Source organism: Pongo abelii, chromosome 1, assembly GCF_028885655.2.
Source record: "Pongo abelii isolate AG06213 chromosome 1, NHGRI_mPonAbe1-v2.0_pri, whole genome shotgun sequence".
Taxonomy (NCBI): domain Eukaryota; kingdom Metazoa; phylum Chordata; class Mammalia; order Primates; family Hominidae; genus Pongo; species Pongo abelii.
The window spans coordinates 21658462-21680395 of record NC_071985.2 but is presented as its reverse complement, the minus strand read 5'-3'; the positions used below and the strand labels follow the sequence as shown (position 1 = coordinate 21680395).

The following is a 21934-nucleotide window of genomic DNA, read 5'->3' as shown; positions in this document are numbered from 1 at the left end:
ATTTGGCCTGGCGTGATGGCTCATGCCTGTAATCCCAGCACTTTGGAAGGTTGAGATGGGAGGATCACTTGAGCCCAGGTGTTTGAGATCAACCTGGGTAACATGGTACGACCCAGTCTCTACCAAAAATACAAAAATAAGCTGGGCATGGTGGCACCTGCTGTCTTTATAAAACTCATATAAAGCTGGCGCCTGTGGTCCCAGCTACTCGGGAGGCTGAGGTGGGAGAATAGCTTGAACCTAGGAGGTTGAGGCTGCAGTGAGCCAAGCTCTCACCACTGCACTCCAGCCCGGGTGACAGAGCCAGACCCTGTCTCAAAAAACAAAACAAAAAACAAAACAAAACTAGGGTTCATGCGAGAGTACCATGAGATCACTGGAGCCTTTTCTATTTTTGCTCTGTCATCCTTAATGGGTCACTTCCTTACTCATGATCTCAAGATGGTTGCAGTGACTCCACCATCACATCCTGTGTCCTATGCAGGAAATGGGTGCAAGGGAAAAGATGTGCTGAGCAAAACGGGCATGCTTTCAGCAAAGCTTTGCCTGCTTGCTGGAGAAGAGACCTTCTCGCTGTAGGAATTTATCATGACATCTCATTGTCCAAAAGGGTGTCAAGTGCCCACCATAGATTCTCCTACAGCCAAGGAAAAGCTGACCTATTTTTTTCTCACTAGATTTCTTGGGCTTTATATTTCCAATTTTTATTGAAAATAATTACTTCACTGGCCATATTTTTGTTTTCAGTAGTTTACTTTTTTGTTTTATTGTTCCTTTTTCATAGATCATTTTCTTTTTCTTTTCTTTTTTTTTTAGACAGATTTCACTCATGTTGCCCAAGCTGGAGTGCAATGGCATGATGTCGGCTCACCACAACCTCCGCCTCCCAGGTTCAAGTGATTCTCCTACCTCAGCCTCCCAAGTAGCTGCGATTACAGGCATGCACCACCATGCCTGACTAATTTTGTATTTGTAGTAGAGACAGGGTTTCTACATGTTGGTCAGCCTGGTCGTGAACTCCCAACCTCAGGTGATCCACCCGCCTCGGCCTCCCAAAGTGCTGGGATTACAGGCGTGAGCCACTGCGCCCAGATGATTTTCTTTCTTTTCTCCTTCCTTCCTTCCTTCTTTCCTTCCTTCCTTTTCTTTTCTTCCCTTTTTTGAGACAGAGTAGTGGCATGATCTTGGCTCACTGCAACCTCAACCTCCTGGGTTCAAACGATTCTTCCACCTCAGCCTCCCAAGTGGCTGGGACTAGCAGCGCCCACCACCTGTAATTTTTAAAAATTTTTGTGCAGAGAAAGGGTCTTGCTATGTTGCCCAGGCTGGTCTTGAACTCCTGGACTCAAGCGATCCTCTGGCCTCGGTCTCCCAAAGTGCTGTGATTACAGGTGTGAGCCACTGCCCTAGATGGTATTTTTTTTCCCCAGGTCTTCCTAATGATACTTATTAGAGTTTATTTGAAACTCTTGTCTGTGCCCTGGATTATTTCTGTTTCTTTCAGCATCATTTTTTGGTCTGTCTCCCTGGAGCACTCACATTGATTCTGTGGATACATAAATCAGACCACATCTCACTTCTGCCTCAAACCCCTGACATCCAGAAAGCAAGGAAGTCCTCAGACACTCAAAGAATCACAATGGCATTGCATTGAAACACACTGAATTTGAAAGGAAGGACCCATGCATCTTTAGCAATACTAAAAAACAAACACAAATAAGGGAAGGGGAGTTTTCCTTCCTGAATGATGACATCTCATCAGTGTAGCAGGGGAAATGGAATGAGAAAGCTGGAAGTGCTGATGTCAGTCAGAACTGAAGCAGGAGCAACCGTGGGGCCCAGGAGCATCGCCGTTCAAGGGCAGCTAACTCTTCACCTATCAAAGCAGGCAGTCCCCGAGGATGAGGCATGGCCTTGATTGGAGCCTGGATCTGGGAAAAACACAAAAAGCAAGAACAGCTCAAAGGAACACCACGGGAGGGAGGATAGGGCAGGACAGTGCAAACGCTGTGGGCCCCAGCCCATCCCGTCACGCTGTCACATGTGAAAGGAGAATGCCGATTCGCGTATGGTACCAGATGCCTCCAACTTCCTCTCTAAGGGGCCAAAAAGCAAAAAGACATGCATCTTGTTTTTAGAGACAGAAGAGAAGAGAGATCAAATGACTACAGCTCACCCTGGAACAACGTAGGGGTTAGGGGCACCAGCCCCCATGCAGTTGAAAATCCCCACATAAGTTTTGACTTCCCCAGAACTGAACTGCTAACAGCCTCCTGCTGACCGGAAGCCTTGAGGAGAATATGAACAGGTGATTAGCACACATTCTGCATTATCTGTGTCACATACTGTGTTCACACAATACAGCAAGCTAGAGTCTAGAAACGTTAGTGGGAAAATCCCAAGGAAGAGAAAACGTAGTTCCTCTTCCCTGCATGGAATGGATCTTCCTAAAGGCCTTTGTCCTCCTTGTCTTCATGCTGCAAGGCTGAGGAGGAGGAGGGAGGGGACTTGGCCTCACTGTCTCAGAGGTGGCAGAGGCAGGAGAAAATCCGCATGTAAGGGGCCCACACAGGGCAAATCCATGTTGTTCAAGGGCCAGCTGTAAATGTGAAGAGTTGGTGAATCCTGGTGCAGGATGCTGGGCACCATGGCAGACAGACCCTCAGGCATCCTGTGACCCCTGTACCCCAGGCTCCTGCCCTGACCTGCTTCCTGCCCAGCAGAGCAGAGCAGTGGTGCATCCCCCCCCCCCCACCCCTGTTGGCAGCTCCACAGACTTTGAGGCCCCTCCTTCCAGCATACTCTCTCCATCACCCCCACCTTGGGAAGTGGAGGAAGCTGCCCCTCAGAGAGGCCCTTATGGCAGGTTGCTGAGGATGGCCTCGGGGGACAGCTCCCAAGGACCCAGGCCCTTCCTCTGACAGGGCATGGTGCCTGGAAGCAGAACCTGCCCCAGGCGAGCCTCAGATGAGACCCTGGCCCTGGCTGACACATCAAGAGACCCCGGGTCTGAGGCCCCAGTCTCCTGAAATGGGCGCTGATAAGCCTGTGTGGGTGAAAACCCGTGCACGTGCACTCATCTGCCACCCAGCCCTGGACAGACCCGGGCACCTGCGAGAGCCACTGCCCCCTTCCACAGCTTAGGACTTGCTGCAGAAGGCAGGGAGGACTGGCTGCAGAGCGAAGGCCACCCCTGGAGGCCTGGCCTGGGCCACGCCCCACCCCAGCCCCTTCCCCTGTCTCTCCCTTCCTCTCCTTCCTCCTCTTTTAACTCCCCTCCTCCATCCTCTCCTCTCTCTCCTCTCCCCTCCTCCTTTTCCCTCCCGCCCTGATGGGGAGGCCTCGGCCTCTGGCTGGTAAGCACAGCGGGAGCCCCCAGCTGTTGCCATGGATGTGGGCCCAACACAAACACAGGATGCTAGGCTCCCCTGCCAGCCCTGGACCCCCCACCTCCAGTCTGGCCCTGCGCAGGGTTGGGTGGGCAGATGAGGTCATTGCCATGGGAGCCCCCTCCGCAAGGCTGCAGGGGGAGTGTTTATTTGGTCTTGTTTCCCTGGCAATCTGCTGGACCCCTGCTCCACTCCGTCCACCATCCACGGGGGCGTTCCGGCAAAGCCGGCCAGCCAGGCCCTGCTGCCCTTGGTGCCTACACCAGCCCCTCCACCTGGCCTGGCCAGCCCCACAGCAGACCCCTGCTCAGAATCCCAGGCTATCAGGCAGGGGCTGCCTCCCAAGGGGTGGATGGGGAAACTAAGGTCCTAGAGCCTGGCAGAGGCAGGACCAGGCAGGGCCAGGACTCTGGTCCCCAGCCTAGGCCCTCTGCAGCCCGCAGAATTGGCCTGCTCTTTCCTGATCAGTCCCCTGGGCCTGGCTGACCCAAGGCCACCTCCAGGGAGGTGACAGCTCTGCCCAGGATCCGCTCCTCCTGGGCCAGCCAGCTGCTGTATGCATTGGGCAGTGGGCGGGGAGGGGCTTCTGAGGACCACAGAGGCTGCAGAGAGAGTGAGCCCAGTGGGGCTTAGAGGAGCAGGGGCTCTAGTGCACGTCAGGGGCACTAAGAAGACAGGCAGCATGGTCCGGGGATGAGATGCAGGACAGGTCAAGGCCACCCCCTTGTGAACAGCCACCCCTGGCCCCAGGATGAGGCCCACCTACATGAAGAGGCCCCAGGAACAGAGTGTGCATGCAGAGAAGGTGAACCCCTGGGACCCCAGGCCCCAATGCAGGGGCTGTGGCCTGCGTAGCCAGGTGGGGCAGGGAGTGAGTCTGAGCCTCCCACACCTCCAGACTCCTGCACCCCGGGGCCTCCTAGGCCACCTCCTTCTACCCTGACAGCAGCTGCCTCAGGAGCTGGCCCCAGAGCACCTACAGTGTGCAGCCTGGGCCAGACCCTATGGAGGCAGTGAGGACATCATCCTGGGGTCCCTAACAGTTCCCAAGGTCCATGACACAGGAAGGGCAACACAGGACCCCACCACGGCCTGTCTGGGCTCTGGGGCGCCAGACTCACTCTTTGCACCCTCCCCTCCTCCTCCTCGTCCTTCCTCTTCCCTCCTCTCCTTCACCTCCTCCTCTACTCCTTCTCCCACCCTTCCCCCCGCTCCTCTCCACCTTCTCCCTCCGTCTCTGAAGTCAGCCTGGAAGGCCAGGCAGGATCCCACCCAAACCTTCCTGCTGCACACCCCAGGCCCTTCTGAGACATTACCTAACTGCGCCTTCTTACCTAATCCCCTAGCCATTCCCTGCCGCCGCCTGGAGGGGAGCCAGATGCCTGCTACCGCCCCAGCCACCCGGGCCCAACCAGCCTGGGCTCAAGCCTGGGCTTGCCTCTGGCCACCTGTGTGTCCTGGGCCTGTCTCCCACCTGTGAATGGCACCTGAGACCGCTCGGCTAAAGTAGCTCCACGCCTTGTGGGCCCTGCTTTTCTCACTCCCACAAGCCAAGTTGGGGATGCCCTGTCGTCTGGAAACTGCCCAGGAGCATCTGACCTGTGCTCGAGCAGGTGCGGAAGCACCTCGTGGATTCCAAGGTGTCTCCACCCACCTGGTGGATGTCGTTGGACAGGATGGGCCCAGGGCCAGTGGGAGCTTGTCAGCTGGAGGAGACCAGAGTGGGGGTAGGGGCCAGGCCTCAATCACCCAGGAAAGGCGAGGTAGGAGGCTAGAAAGGAGATGAGCTATGGCTCAGCACACACCTACAGCACTCAAGCACATGTGTGCATGCAGAGACAGACACATGACACAGACACATGGACATGTGCATGCACGTGCATGTACCCACATGGACACAAACACCTGGGTGCAGAGACACACATGCACCTGTGTGCAGAGACACACGACACAGACTCATGGACACATGTATGCACACATATGAATGTAGCTGCGTGAATCCAGCCACACATATGCACACATACATGCACTCACACATGTAGACAGATACATGGACCCAGCCATACATACATACATGAAGAGACACACACAGACACAGATGCATAGGCCTAGCCATATACATGTATGCATGCAGACACACAAAAGATACACATATGTATGCACATGCATGCAGACACCAATGCATGGAACCAGCCACACACATGCATGCAGACACACTCGAGACACACATGCACACACGGGCACAAATGCATGGAGTTAGCCACATATATGCATGCACACATGTGGACACATGCACAGACCCAGCCACATGTATGCATGGAGACACATGCACAACACACACACACATGCATGCTCACATGTGGACAACACAAACCCAGCCACACACATGCATGCTTGCATATAGATGCACAGACATGTGGACACATACAACACACATGCACACGTACACAATACCTGCAGACACAAATGCACTGACATGCAGACCCACACAAATCCAACCTCACACACACACGTGCAGATGCAGACCAGACACACAGAGCATCCATCATACACAGAGAACCCTAGCCCACACAACTGGACCCAGGACAAAGGGGGAGGGTTGGCTGTGCACAGTGGCCTGTCCAGCCAGTCCACCCACCAGCGACTTGTCTCCTCAGCAGCCTGGCCCCCGCCTGCCTGTCGCCTGCACCCGGATTGAATTCAGCTATGGTTTCACTGCTGTCACTCAGAAGAATGGTCTCATTCAGGCCACCTGCTCCCTGGCTGGACAGCTCACATCCCCCTCCCGCCTGGGCACAGAGGCCCAAGCCCCTGACCACCCTGCCCTCCAGAGGCCTGTCCCTCCAGGCAGAGCTATCTAGTGTGGCTTCACCAGGCAGTGGCCAGAGGCTGAGGGCCAGGGGCCGGCACCAGGAAGCCCCCACTGGCCTCTTAGTAGGAGCTGTGGCCATGGGTCTGGAAAGGAAGCCTGGACTGTTCCCATCAGGGAGATAATCCCACATTCCTCAGTGGGCAGCCCCTCCCTCCCCGGTGCTGTGGTGGGCGTGGACCTGGATGTCCGGAGGGCACAGACCAGACGCAAGGTGGCAGGAGAGGGGCAGGCAGGGTCTGGAAGGGCCAGTGAGGGGTTTCCTGCAGGGCATGTTGCAGCGGTGGGGGACCCACGATGTGGGCTCAGAAGGGTGATGGAGGTGAGAGGAAGGTGAGGACTGTGGGCTGGGAACTGGCTCCGAGTCAGGGAGATGAGGGGCTGTGCCCAGAAGACCCCAGATGCAGGGCAGGGGGATGATGAGGCCCTGCTGGGGACCCAGCACTACGGGAGTGAGAGGCCTCCTTCAGCAAGAGGCTGTGGGCAGGAGTGGGATAGAGCTAGGTTTCTGAGAAGACAGGGCTGGACAGGGCTTCCTGTGGCACCCCAGGCTCTCCAGCCTGGACATGGGAAGCACAGAGACCAGGGTCAGCTAGGGCCATACACGCAGCCTGGAGATGCCTGCCCAACAAAGGTGCCCAATGTGGCTGGGAGATGGGGCTTCTCCCTGGGGGTTCCTTCTTAGGTCCTCCTCCTCCCAACAGCCCTCCTCCCCAGGGCCCTCATCCTCCTCCCCAGGTCCTCCTCTTCCTCAGGGCTGTGCTCCTCAGATCCTCCTCCCCAGGGTCCTCCTCCTCCCCAGGGTCCTCCTCCTCCCCAGGGCCCTCCTCCTCCCCAGGGCCCTCCTCCTCCCCAGGGCCCTCTTCTTCCACAGGGTCCTCCTCCTCCCCAAGTCCTCTTCCCAAGGGCCCTTCTCCTCCCCAGGTCCTCCTCTTCCCCAGGGCCCTCCTCCTCCCCAGGGCCCTCCTCTTCCACAGGGTCCTCCTCCTCCCCAAGTCCTCTTCCCAAGGGCCCTTCTCCTCCCCAGGTCCTCCTCTTCCCCAGGCCCTCCTCCCCAGGGTCCTCCTCCTCTCCAGGGTCCTTGTCCTCCTCAGGGTGCTCCTTCTCTCCAGGGCCCTACTCCTCTCCAGGGTCTTCCTCCTCCCCAGGGTCCTCCTTCATGGATACCCCTTCTCCCCAAAACCTCCCCCTTCCTCCTCCTCCCTGGTCCCTCCTCCCAATTTCTCCTCCTTCCCAGGCACACCTCCCTGAGCCCACCTCCTCTCCAACCCTCTTTTTTGTCCTCCTCTTCACAGAGACCAACTTCTAGGCCTCCTCTTCAGGCCCTCCTCCTTGTCCCAGGCCTACAGAAGCCCCTGTGAAGGCAGCAGACTGAGATGAGGCTATAATTTAAAATACATTTATTTAGTGTTTCCATTTGTTTCTGGTTCTGTGACACAAAGCTGTTAAATAAATACATTCTCCACAGTCCCTCTGGGACGGGCCACACAGATGAGGTAGAGAAATCATTGCACGCACGGAGACTCGGAGCACAGACAGGGCCCCTCCCACCCCCCCACATCTGGCCAGAAGCCACCTGGGGGTCCAGGTCCCTCATGGCAGGGCCCGGTGCAGAGAAGGTGGCTGGGATCCCCTGGCCAAGGAGCGGGCTGAACCCCTCCCAACAGCCCTTTCTCCTCTACTGCCCCTCGAAAGAGAAGCGCATGAAACAGGAGGCTCCGGCTGAGCGGCCTCTTCATCCAGCAAGACATTCGAATATATATTTGTATAGAAACCAACCAGCTAGCAGACATTTTTGGTCTGCCTTGTTTAAAAAAATACTTTTCTGAATATTTATGACATAGAGCTAAATGTGGTATTTGATTAAAAATAAAAACCCTCCTCTGACTTGACGCCCTTCATAGACCCAATAGTGACTGAGTGACAGTCTTGTCATGTCATGAGGGTGTGGCCAGCTATGCTGCTCAGCGTCCAGTGGATGCGGACACTGCAGAGGGCAGGGGCTACCACCCCCACCCCTTCTAGCCAGGCTTCACCAGACAAAGGACAAACCCAGCGTCTTGCACCCACACTGCAGTATGGGGATGCAGCTGCAGGCACGTGTCGGGGTGCTCTCTGAACCACAGGAGAATAAAGGTTCTTATGTACTATAACACAGGGACGGCAGAGACCCACAGCAACATAAATAGGTTTTCTTTTAAAAACACAGACACCCTGGCTTTCTGGAGACCCTTGGGGCTCTGAGACACCTGTTCACTCAGTAGTTCCTGTATCCATACCAGCAACCCGCCCAGAACCCAGCCCACAGCCATCAGGACACCCACAAGATGGAGCCCAGGGCGAGAGGCTCTGGGAACCTAAGGCACCGCCATGCCACTGACAGCACAGCACGGCCAAGCTGACCATGCAAGTACACACACACACACACACACACACACGCCAGCACGCATTTACACAACACACGCTTACACACATTGACCACACCAGCACACACGCACTCACAACATACGCACACGTATGCACACTGACCATGCCAGCACACACACTCTCACAATACACACACACACACACACACACACTACACCCTCAAACCAAGCCAGGTCAGTGCAGGTCACCCTGTCCCCAGCACACACAACAGCAGGGCCATAAAGCACGGCGTTCCATGGCCAGATGTGAGCCCAAGACTGCCTCCACCAGCATCTGTCCCCATCTGTCCCCCAGTGACACAAAGCAAGCAGCTTCCTCATGACATGACATGAACCAATCAAAGGGCTGCCCTGCCCCCTCACCATGCCCACCGCTCCGCACCACCCCCAGCTCGAGAATCTGCACTGAGCGGCCTGGAGGCCAGGCCGTCTGCCCACAGGGTGCAGGGCAGGGGCCGCCGGCTGGCCCACCACATGGCAGTGGCTGGCTGGCATGGGGCTGGGGAAGCTGGCTTCCAGAAGCCCCAAGGGCTGTGACCAGACGCAGCTCACTGTATTTCCTTAACTACACACATCTATCTCGATTTAGTGGTTTCAAACAACTAAGCAGATCAGAGGCAGGGTTAGGAGGGAACATGTCAGGGACGGAAGGCGGGGCCCTCCCAGACTGGGGCTTGGCCAAGAGCGGGGAGCTGCAGCCGGGGAGGTGGCAGGGATGGAGAAAATAATAATTATTATATTAGTTAAATAATCATAATAATTTAAAAGTCACTGATATTTACTCCAAAGAGAAGTGCTCAACGTCAGAGGTTGGCAGTGTCCCCCAAGCCTGGGCACCTGCACGGCCAGGCCCTGGAAGTGCAGAACAGGCTGCATCCTCTTCTAGTGGTTTGAGTCTCTGAAGACAGTGCTGGTGTTGGGGCAGCCTGGGCCAGGCCAGTCCCCAATGGGTGGCCCACACGGAGGCCGCATGGTCACCAAGGTGCACCTGCCACCCATGCCTCAGAGGAGGTGGGGAGGGAAAGCCAATGGACTGGCATGGGGAGCCGCTTCCCAGGGACTGGTGTGTTAGGGATGGGAGAAAGCTCAGAAAGCATTGGTGCAATGCTCTCGGGTCAGAGGGAGGAAGCTGAGGCCCAGGGCACAAGCAGAGAGGTTGCATACGCCAGACCAGAGCCAACTCCCGCCTCTGGGTCCTGGAGAGGGGGAGACACAGGGCTTGAACAGCCAACCCAGAAGACCCCTGGCATCCTGCTCCAGCTGTACGCCCCAACGTGCTAGAAAAGCCCCTCAGTCCTTGCAGGTGTAGACCCCTCACACTGCATGCATGGCCCTCACCCTGCACAGCAGGGTTGGCCAGGCCCGAGGACTCGTCCCTTGCAGGTGTAGACCTTCTCACACCGTGTGCAATGCCTGCACTCTGAGCAGCAGGGCTGACTGGGCCCAGGGCCTCAGCCCTTGCAGGTGTACACTCCTCATACCGTGTGCAATGCCTGCGCCATGTGCAGCAGGGCTGGCTGGGCCCAGGGATTCAGCCTTGGCAGGTGTAGGCCCATTCATGCTCTGTGCAATGCCTGCACCCCATGCAGCTAGGACTGAGCCCAGGGACTCACTCCACGCTGCTAGGGCTGAGCCCAGGGACTCAGGCCATGCAGGTGTAGACCCATTCACACTGTGTGCAATGCCTGTACCCCACGCAGCTGGGCTGGTCGAGCCCAGGAACTCAGCCTGTGCAGGTGTAACCCTTCACACCGTGTGCAATGCCTGCACCCTGTGCAGCAGGGCTGGCGGGGCCTGGGAACTCAGCCCTTGCAGGTGTAGACCTCCTCACGCTGCGTGCACTGCCTGCACTCCACATAGCAGCACCAACGCACCTGGCACTGGCAGGGCCTCGTCACCACCCGGCTCTGTGTGTTATGGCCGCGGCCGCAGCAGATGCTCTCGCAGTTCTTCTCGCGGTGGCACCTACGGCCAGCGGTGCCCGGGGAGAAGCGGCCAGCCAGGCAGAAGCTAGGTGAGTCATCCAGGTGCACCAGCTCTGGAGTGCGGGGCAGCGGGTCGCTGCCGCCTGCCCCCGAGACCCGGCCCCGTGGTGGGGAGATGGCACCTGCCTCGCCGGCAGCTTCATTGGTGGTGCTGCCCACCTTGAGTGCCGTCTCATACTTGTGCTTCAGATGCTTGCCCACCTCATGGAAAGGCGCCAACTGCCGCCAGCAGGTCCGCACGGTGCATGAGCCTGACACGCCGTGGCACTTGCAGGTGGTCTCCACCCCAGCCTTGATCACCTGGCAGGAGGGTGCGGCAGGGAGGGCAGTGTGAGGGCTGTGCAGGTGGGCCCAGTGAGCAGACCCTGCCCCGACCCCCAGAGGGACCCCGCACCCCCACCCAGGCCCAGGCCTGCCGGCGGGCGTCACCACTACACATCTCACATCCAGCTCAGTCTGCCGGCTCGTAGGGCTGTCCTACCTCCTCCAGGTTGCTGACTGCCCAAGACAGAGGCTCCAGGGCCGGCACCTCAGCCCCCAGGGTGGCCACCCTTGCATCTCCACAAGGGGAGGCTCCTGCCTGATGTCCACCCTGCGTCAGAGGCTGCCCTCAGCAGGGTCTGGACCTTCTGCCCCCATGCCCATAATCCCAGTCCCGCCAGGACTTCACATCTGCTCTCAGCACACAGCTTGCTGGACAGGTGAGGACAAACGTGACCTCATCTAGTGGTGTATGTCTGAGCTGACCGCGACCTCCCTACCCCTAGTATCAGGAACCAGGTGCTACCGCACATGCAGACGCAACCCCCAACCCACCGGTGCTGAGGGTCAGCCTCCTGGGGGGCCAGCGAAGGCACTGCAGGAGCAGGGAGGCCCACGCTGCAGGGGAGAGGGGCTCCTGGGGAAGAGAGAGCTCCTTATACCGCAGGAGAGCGTCCAGGCTGGCCCCAGAAGGGGGTGCACCCCTCACCCACAGCAGGGAGGGCCAGGCACCCACAATCCATACTGGGGGCTGCCACAGAAGCCTGGCTGGACCTGTCCCCTCCCAGGACTTAGGGCCCCACCTGCAAAGACAGGCCTGGTGGGGAGGTCCCTTCCCAGGTGGGACCCAAGCCAGGTGGCTCTGCTCCCACGCCAGCAGCCCCCAGGAGGGCCGGCTCAAGGAGGATTAAGAAATCCAGCCACCTCTGGCCCGGCAACCGAAGAGTCACATTTAATGATGCTTTGCAGAGAAACCCGGACCAATTTAATTAAAATGTCGCCGACCCAGGCTCTGTGGAGCTAATGGAGCACCTTCATGTTCCGACTTCTCATTAATCTCTTACAAAGCGGCAAAGAGGGGAAGGGGGGTCATACACAAAGGAAAAGAAAGGGCCTTGCTGGGGGCTTGAATCTGCCTTCGAAGGCTCTCCCCTGCCCAAGAAGGCGGAAGGAGGCACAAGAGGCCCAAACAGGGGAGGCTGATCCTTTAGTAAGTGGGTGATTGGGTACTCTGACTTCTCAATCAAGTGGGGCTCAGAGCAGGGCCGGCTCTATTTACCTTACCCCTCCCCAGGCTGGGGCTCTACATTCCCAGCCTGCCTGGCAAATGTGAAGATGAAGGCAGGAGGGAGAAATGCCCCTCAGCTTCCAACAGAGGTGTCAACCCTGCCCATCCCTGTTCAGGAACTGCAGAGATGCTGGGGGCTCTGTGCAGAGTGGGGTTACAGGTCCAGCCTGGACTCCCCCAGACATGTGGACCTGGGCACTGACAGGCTGCAGGTAGCACGAAGGATGACCAGAGAGCCAGGGTCACCCCGGGTCAGCCACCCCAACAGCCAGTGGCCCCTGGAAGGGCCCAGGAGAGAGCCCTTTTACCCCGAAGTCTTTAGGTCGGGATTCTGTCTCTCAGAACAGAGGCCTGGCCACGGAGAGGGCTGGTGGGGCAGAATGAGACTCCCCTGACTTGGATGAGTGGGTTCCATACCCTTAACCCTTCCCTGGGATCCCCTCCCCACCATGCCTTCCGCCTTGGTCTGTGGGGGGCACATCTTCCTCCCACCGGTCTTGGTGACAAGCCTGCCAGCTGGCTCACAGGTGGGGCCCACAGTGCCATGATACTGGTTAGACTGCCGAACCAAGGAGACCCTCCTGGTGGCCCCACAGGGACCGTCGGGGCCCCTCTGCAGGCATACATGAGGCACCCCTCTACAGAGAACCTGAGGTACCTCTCCATGGCTAGTGCCCCGTTTGGTGGGTAGGGAGCCTTATGGGCATGAGAGGCTCCAGGACCATGGCTGGCACTGCACAGCCTCCACCCTCCTGCAGAAGGCCACTCCACTGTGTGCCTGCCCGCCCTGCTGCAGCCCTGCCCCCAGCCCTGCACCCCACCACTACCCCCCGATGCTCTCTCTGGCCCTCCTTCCCACCCCGCCAGCCCCACCCCACTTGCCTTCACACCCACGAGGTTGTTGTGGAAGTCCACACGGGCTCGCAGATCCTTGCTTGACCGTCTGCCCAGGAATTCCTTGACGAACTTGCTGCTGTACTTGAGGTTGTCTCCGCAGCCCCCCCACTGCCAAGCCTCACGGTTCTCCAGGTCGGGTGCCTCATCACAGGTACAGCGCTCCATGCGGCCCGCGCTGCACGCCTTGGCCAGTGCGTGCGTCAGGCCAGCCGAGGAGATGGCATAGAGGAAGGCAGTCTCCTTGAAGCCTGGGGTTGGCAAGGGCCGGTCAGTGAGCCCAGGCTGCCCAGAGCTCCCCCTTCACTGTCCTGCGGCCAAACCACCCCAAGAGTATGAATCACATGTGGGGGCTCAGAGCATCTTTCCTGGTGCTGCGCTTGGGACAGGGTGTGGGTGTGCCCTGGGCACCAGAGGGTAGGAAACGCCCAGGTGTCCCAGGCGCAGGGCTGGCTGTGGGGAGAAACCAGAGCCCGCCATGGCCATGGCTCTGGCTCCGTGGTCACAGTCCCCATCAGGGTCTCGAACCTCCCAGCCTCACCATGGGGCCATTGGCAAGGCCTTCCCGGCCCTGGGCCTTGGGTCTCCAATTTTTAAACAAGCTCATGCTGTGCAGTGAAACATGGCTGCAGCCCCAGCTACTCCAGAAGCTGAAGTGAGAGGGCTGCTGAAATAGGCGGTGGAGAGCCCCTGGGAGGGGGCGGGAGGAGGCTGGGTGGGAGGGTGGCGGGAGGAGGCTGGGTGGGAGGGTGGCGGGAGGAGGCTGGGTGGGAGGGAGCGGGAGGAGGCTGGGTGGGAGGGGGCGGGAGGAGGCTGGGTGGGAGGGGGCGGGAGGAGGCTGGGTGGGAGGGTGGCTGAAATAAGGCAGCAGAGAAGCCCTCGTGAGTGTGGGAGGGGCAGGAAGAGAGTCTGCACAGGCATAGCCCACTGGGCACTGGGCCATCTGGCAGGAGCCAAGGGCTGTCGGGGCAGCCCCGGGTAGCCTGGGGCCCCGTCAAAGACCAAGTCAGCACGCCCTGGCCACCAGCAACGACTGTGCCTGTGCCTAAAGCAAGGCAGGACAGGCAGCACTCAGGGAGGTCCAGGGGCTGCCCTTTCCAGGGCCTAGGCCCAGGAGCTCTGGGCAGGCTGGGCCCGGCGTCCCCAGGAGCACAGCCTGAGAGGGGCCTCTTGGGATATGGACAAGGCCTGGGCTGCCACCTCTGTCAGGGGCCTTCCTGAGGGCCAGGCCGGCCACACTCACCTCGCTTGAGCAGGCTGGCCCGGTAGCGGCCCTCCAGCGTGCAGTTCCAGCGCTCAAAGCGGAACTGGAACTGGCACTCGAGCGCACTCATGCTCACGGCCTCCACCAGCGTCTCTGCCACACCCGGGTCCCGGCGGCACATGCGCCGCTGCTTCCGCTCCAGCTTCAGCCGGTCGCAGGCCTTGTAGTGCGCCTGGGTGGCCGCCTCTGGCTCCAGGGTCAGCGGGAGGACGGTCAGGGGCTCGCTGCCCGTCAGCCTGGGCACAGAGAGGCCAGCATGAGCCCGGCCCCAGGAAGCCCTGCTGGAGCCTAGCCAGGTGTCTCGGTGGCCAGGGTACAGGGGACAGGTGTGTCCATCCGGGGGTGAGGGGGCAGAAAGAATCCAAGATGAGCCAGGCAGGGGAGGGGGAGGCGAGAAGGGCCTTGGCCCCCTGCACACCCACGGCCCCCACTCCAGCGAGCATGGTCTCAGCAATCACAGGGCTGTCTCTGCTGCCGACTCGACCCCCACAGTTTCAGGGAGTCTAGATGACTCTGGCTGCACTGGACAGATAAGACCCCCACAACACACACAACATACGCAAGAGGACAGCCCCGCCTAGGGCTGTGGGCAGGGAGGAGGCTCCGGAGCCTGAATCCCAAGCTATGCCTGATGGGCATCTGCCACATCCTCCACCCTCTTTGGCCCCAGCTGACCCACAGGACCCCGCCTGAGGTCCCCCTACCCTCTGCCATGACCTGCTGGGATGTCTACAGTCCTGTGTCCCCTTGCAGCTTCCCAGCACTCCTGCAGTCTACGCATATGTCCCCAGGTTCCAGCTGGGGTCTCCCCACCTCAGTGCCTGGGTGTGGCACTGGGAAGTGGCTCTTGGTTCTCTGACACTCTACCCCTCTCACCTCACCAAGTCTGGACATCCTCCTTTGCTAACCCATCCCCATAGGCTACCCCTGGGGGCCTCTGAGCTGATGCACACCACCCTCCATCTTTACACGAGGCCTTGCACCAGCCCCCAGCACCGAGGATGCATCCCCAACCTCAATTGCTCCAGGAACCCGGCTCCACCCCACTGGGTGCCCCCTCCCCACAGCCGGCTGCTGGCTCACCTACTGCTGCTGCTGGGCTCACTTCACAGGGCTTCCCTTACACCCTGCCCTGGCCCAGCCCAGCCCATATCGAGCCAAGAGCCCTCAACCCCAAACCCTGCCCCTGCCCCCATGTCACCTGTCTATCCTGGGACTGACCGAGCATGCTCTGCAGCTCTGTGTCAGACCTGCCAGCTCAGTGTCCCCACATGGGTGGACTGAATGTCAGGGGCCCCAGGCACGGCCACCTCAAGCCAGACTCAGCCCTCCAGCCCTTAGGAGGGCACCCGCCTGGACAGGGCCAGGGCTCAGAGGCCCCTCCCGAGAGCATCACTGGACACATGCTGCCCAACCCACCGCCAGCAGACCTCAGCAGAGAACGGCACTCAGGATGTTCTGGGAGCCACCGGGGTGCCAGCTTGGGAAGGCTCCCCCCACACCTTCGCATGGCCCTGCTAGGCCCCGCCACCCACCCCGAGGGAGTAGCTCCTGCCCAAGGGTATGGAGGGGAGGGGCCCAAGAGGCTCCCTAGCACACCCCATCAAAGGCAAGGCCACACAGGTGACCCCAAGGCTACTGAGGGGCACCTGCCTCCAGGACCACAGGCGCAGGCCACAGAGGGAGCAGGTAGAGGCCCAAGGAAGGACCCCACAGCCCCTCCACAAGAGCCACCCACCTGGTGGGCGTGCTGAGATACCCTGCCCGGCCAAGCTGACATCCTGCCCCCTAAGCTGGGGTCTGCTCCTCCAGGATGCTCAGAGCCAGCCTGAGCCCCCATGAGCCCTCGGAGTTGAGCCAGAGTTGCAGAAGGACCTGCAACGGCCCCTCACCAGTCAGTGAGCCACCAACAGGTGCCGTGGAGGGGGTCTTCACTTGGGGAGGCCATGCCCAGGATTCAGGACACACACCCATGTGCCAGGCTGCCAGGGAGTGGGTAGAGGAGGAGCCCAAGGGCCCTTCTAGCAAATCCCCAAGGTCCCCGAGGCGCAGGCCCCATGCAGCACAACGGGCCCCATGGGGAGGACAGGAGGGACCAGCCAGTCCTCCGAGCCCGGACACTGCCGTGGGCTGAGGTTGGGAGAGGCCTGGGTGAGGGAAGGCAGGGCGGGGCAGACAGGTCCCCTCAGATGCCCTAGGGGTCAGGACAGGAGCACGGGGCGGCACTGTGGGCATCCATGCACAGACACCTCCAAGCCCCAGGGCTAGGGATGGGATGTCCCAGGACAGCTGGGCACACAGAGCAGGGCTAGGGCGGGAGGCAGGCTGGGGAGTAAGGCCAGGAGAGCCACACCTCACACACAAGGGCAGCTTGCAGATGGAGACCTCCATCCCCAGACGGAATGCCACAGCTGTGACCAGAACAGCCCTCAGGAAGACGACAGCCTCCCACCTGTGCCTCCCCAGGCCTGGACCCGCCAGGACCCACGAGCCCCAAGCCACTGTCCCAGAAAACCCCTACAGCCAGGCCGGCGTGGGCCCTCCACAAGCTGCAAAACCCAACTGTGGGTGTGGACAGGGCACAGGGGGAGGGGAGAGGGAGGGCATTAAGAAGAAGAGGGGGAGGGGAAAAGGGGAGAGGAGGAGGGTAGGGGACGAGGGGACAAGGGGACGAGGAGGAGGGGGAGAAGCCCCATCTACCGGAGCCACCCCTCCCTCCCTGTCAAGGATGTCAGCCTGCCCTGCCCTCTCCCTGTGACCCACCACCTTGCCCACACTGGTCAGCGTGAGGCCCGAGCACGCCGGGGCACTGAGAGCTGGTTTGACGGTGACTAGCTGAGTCCTCCAGCCTTCCCTAGGGCACCCCTGAAGCAGGCAGACAGCAGGGCAGCAAGTGTGGCTACACCTGGAGACTTGCCAGGCAGCTGCCCTCCCCTCTGGCCCCAGGACACCCCTCTATCAGAGGCAACTCCCTAAACGCAGCCGCAGGTGACTGACCCTGATCCAAGGCCAGGCAGGGTAGGCAGGGTGGGCCGTCGGCACTGGCAGAAGGGTGTGGAGGGAGGGTGGCCCCAGCCCAGCAGTGGCAAGGGATGGCCTGAGGCCCAAGGGCTACGCCCTTCCCTGGAGTAGTCACTGAATTCTGTGCTGCTCTGGCCATGGCCTTCTTAAGCTCCTGTCTCCTCACCTCTCCCACCCTGGGTAACCCCTGCCCCATGCCTCCTTCATTATCAGGGTGGGCTCCACATGCAGCCAACTGAGGGGACTCAGAGCCTCAGGGGGTGCAGGTCTGAGGATAAACAGGCAGACCACAGGCACCGCAGGGCATGCTGGGGAACAGGATGGGCGATCTCAGAGCGTGGGCCCAGCAGAGGGGGCCCAGACCCTCCTGACAGGCAGGGCTCCCAGGTGGGGCTCTCTGTCTGCCACACGACAGAGCCACAGAAGGGCTGAAGAAGGGAGAAGTGGTTCCCAACACAACCTCAGAACAGAGAAGCTTTCTTCTGTGAGACTCAGAACTCAGAAGTCACTGAAAAGTGAATATATTTGACTACTTAAAAGTATAAAAATCTCTGCATAGCAAAAAAACAAAAAAGAGGCAGCGCGGAGTCCAGAGATCAACAGACAAATTTTATCTGGGGCAAATGCCTACAACTCACACCCCAGACCAGGGGCCAGCGCTGTGCACGTGTGTGTGTGTGTGTGTGTGTGTGTGTGTGTCTGGATGCATATCTCTTCCTATAAACCAATAACAAAGGAACCGACTGAAGACAGACAAAGGGTATAAACCCACAGGCCAAGGGAAGGAAACCAACTGGCTCTTTAAACCCATGAGCCGACACTCAGCCCCACTCCAAGACTTTCTGTGCCTGCCTGCCCAGCTGCTCCACAGACCGTGACGGGAGGGTTGTTTGAGCCCAAGAACTGGAGACCAGCCCAGGCAACACAGCAAGACCCCATCTCAAGAAAAAAAACTATATTGATACATTATGCTTCGTTAATTAATAAGCACAAATCAAATGTCTGATGAGAATATTGTCAAGGACATGGGGAGACACTCTTCCACGGCTGGAATTCCAAACTGACATATCTAGGAAACTTTACAAATAATCCACTGTAGGGATCTGAATGTTTGTGTCTTCCCCAAATTCATATGGTCAAACCTAACACCATCAAAGTGGTAGCATTAGGAGGTGGGGCCTCTGGAAAGTGATTAGGTGATGAACAGGATTAGTGTCCTTACGGACCCCAGGCTGGGTGCGGTGGCTCACGCATGTAAACCCAGCACTTTGGGAGGCCAAGGCGGGAGGATCACTCGAGGTCAGGAGTTCGAGACCAGCCTGGGCAACACAGTGCGACCTGGTCTCTATAAAATATTTAAAAATTAGCCAGGTGCAGTGGTGCATGCCTGTGGTCCCAGCTACTCAGGAGGCTGAGGCGGGGGAAACACCTGAGCTTGGGAGGTCAAGGTTGCAGTGAGCTGTGGTTAAAATAATAATAAAATAAAATATAAATAAATAAAAGGGACCCTAGAGAGACCCTTGCCTCTTCTGCCATGTGAGGACATGGGGAGAAGGCACTGTCTACGAACCAGGAAGTGACCTCACCAGACACAGAATCTGCCACACCTTGACCTTGGCCTTCCAGCCTCCAGAGCTGTGAGCAGCACACTTCTGTGTTTCACAAGCTCCCAGGCTGTGGTGTTTTGCCATAGCAGCCTGCGTAAACTAAGATGCCCGACAATTACAGATATAATCACATCTTTCTGGAAGCACAGCCTGCACGTGCATTGTACCTTCCCAGCATGCCATTCAACACAGCCTTGTTATAGGAACGTGCTGGAGACAGTAGGAGAGCAGCTGGGAACGTCGGATCCACACGCCCTGTGGCGTGTCACGTGATCCATGGGCAGCCAGCCACTCCATGTGAATCCATGCCGAGTCGCGCCCCAGGTGTGCTCAGTGGACAAGCAGAACCCAGCAGGGGGTGGATAAGCTCAGTAAGGGCAGCATGTGCGTGCGCATTTGTGGCTACACCGGACCAAGCAAAGACCCAAAGATGGAGGAAGCACATTCTTCCCCACACAGATGTGAGTTGTGCTGGTGCACAGATGGCCTATCCAGAATCCATGGAACTTGCTCCACACTCAGCAAATGGCACAGGCCTGGGAGGTGGGGGCTGCAGTGAGCTACGAACACACCACCACACATCAGCCTGGGTCACAGACTGAGACCATCTAAAAACTAACAAAAAAACCAGCCTGCATCACCCCGGTTTATATAAAGGTGGCAGCAGCCATCCTGATCTTGTTCTTCATCTTCAGAGGAATGCCTTCAACATTTCAGCATGAAGTCTGATGCCCAAACAGCATTTCCAGCCACAGAGGCGCCCTTTGGTTCTTAGTTTGCTAAGAACCTTTAAAAATCATAAATGAGGCCAGGCGCAGTGGCTCACGCCTGTAATCCCAGCGCTTCGGGAGGCCGAGGTGGGAGGATCACTTGAGGTCAGGAGTTCGAGACCAGCCTGGCCAACATGGTGAAATCCTGTCTCTACTAAAAATATAAAAATTAGCTGGGCATGGAGGCGCACGCCTGTAATCCCAGCTACTCACTTGAACCCGGGAGGCAGAGGTTGCAGTGAGCTGAGATCACGCTACTGCACTCTAGCCTGGGCGACGAGAGTGAGACTCCGTCTCAAAAAAAAAAAAATCATAAATGAATATTGAATGTTATCAAATGTCATCCCTACATCTTTTGAGGTATGACTTTTCTCTCATCTTCCTTCCTTCCTTCCTTTTTCTTAGAGGAAGAGTCTCACACTGCCACCGAGGCTGGAGTGCAGTGGCACAATGACAGCTCACTGCAGCCTCACTGTTGCAGTGAGCTACAGAAACTGACCAATGTTCTGTGGAAGTTTGTCTTCCTGGACTCAACCTGGCCAGGACAGGCTCCATCCTTTTCTATGGGGCTAGATGTCTTCTGACAGTGTTTTCCTAGGATTTTCACATCTGTGTTTGTGATTTTCTTCTCTCTAGCTCTTCCCACTGAGTTTCAGTGCCTGTGTGAGGGGTCTTCTGTTTAATTTTCCTAGAAGAGTTTGTATCAGATGAGAATTGTATCTTCTTACCTGTTTGTTCTGAAGAACTGGCCATGAAGCCATCTAAGGACTGAGCTATTCTTGGCAAAAACATTTCCTTTCTGATCCAGTTTCTTTTTTCTTTTCTTTCTGAACAGCTTTACTGAAATACACAGGCACACCTTGAAGATGTTGTAGCTTTGGTTCCAGACCATCACAATAAAGAGAAGGTCAGAATAAAGCAAATCACATGAGTTTTTTTGTTTCTCAGTGCTTCTACAAGGTATGCTTACACTATAGTCTTTAAGTGAGCAATAGCATTATGTCTTAAAAATAATACATATACTTTAGTTAAAAACACTGGACTGCTAAAAAAGGCTAACAATCATCTGAGCTTCACTGAGTTGTCACCTTTTCGCTGGGGGACGGTCTTGCCTCCATGCTGGTAGCTGCTGACTGGTCAGCGTGGTGGCTGCTGAAGTTTGGGGTGGCTGTGGAAATGTCTTTCTTTTTTTTTTTTTTTTTGTATCTTTAGTAGAGACGGGGTTTCACCATGTTGGCCAGGCTGGTCTGGAACTCCTGACCTCTTGATCCGCCTGCCTTGGACTCCCAAAGTGCTGGGATTACAGCCATGAGCCATCGCGCCCAGCCAGAAATTTCTTAAAGCAAGACAACTATGAAGTTTGCCACATCAATGGACTCTCCCTTTCATGAAAGACGTCTCTACAGCAGGTGATGCTGCTTGCTAGCGTTTTACCCACAGTGGAACTGCTTTCACAATTAGAGTCACTCTTCTCAAACCCTGCCACTGCTTTATCAACTAAATTGATATCAATTCTAAATCCTTTGTTGTCATCTCAACAATGTGCACAGCATCTTCACCAGAAGTAGATTCCATCTCAAGAAACCACTTTCTTTGTTTACCCATAAGAAGCAACTCGTCATCTATTCACATTTTCTCATGAGACTGCAGCAATTCAGTCCCATTTCCAGGCTCTACTTCCAATTCTCATTCTCTTGCTGCTTCCACCACATCTGCAGTGACTTCCTCCCCTGAAGTCTGGGATCCCTCAGAGTCATCCATGAGGGCTGGAATCAACATCTTCCCAACTCCTGTTCATGCTGCTGTTTTGACCTCCCATGAATCATGAATATTCTTAAGGCATCTAGAATGGTGAATCCTTTCCAGCAGGTTTTCAATTGACTTTTCCCAGATCCATCAGAGGAATCACTGTCTATGGCAGCTGTAGCCTTATGAAATGCCTTAAATAATAAGACTTGAAAGTTGAAATGACTCCTTGATCTGTGAGCTGGAGAATTAATGCATTGTGTTAGCAGGCATGGAAACAACATATATCTCCTGGCACATCTCCACCAGAGCTCTTGGGTGAACAGGGCACTGCTAATGAGCAATAATATTTTGCAGGAATCTTTTTTTCTGAGCAGTGGGTCTTCACAGTGGGCATAAAATATTTAGTAAACC

At 57.3% G+C, this 21934-nt stretch overlaps 1 protein-coding gene across 1 annotated transcript in view; it reads right to left on the bottom strand.

Annotated features, from left to right (window-relative positions):
* Positions 1-7641: 7641 nt before the first annotated feature.
* The window catches only part of WNT9A (Wnt family member 9A), a 29906-nt gene continuing 15613 nt past the window's right edge, over positions 7642-21934 (bottom strand). Inside the window, exons 2-4 of the mRNA XM_009236845.4 lie at positions 14356-14612; positions 13101-13363; positions 7642-10969 (exon numbers count right to left, since the gene is read on the bottom strand). Of these exons, the coding sequence (XP_009235120.2) occupies positions 10487-10969; positions 13101-13363; positions 14356-14612 (1003 nt within the window). The 3' untranslated portion in view covers positions 7642-10486. The remainder of the gene's footprint in view (positions 10970-13100; positions 13364-14355; positions 14613-21934) is intronic.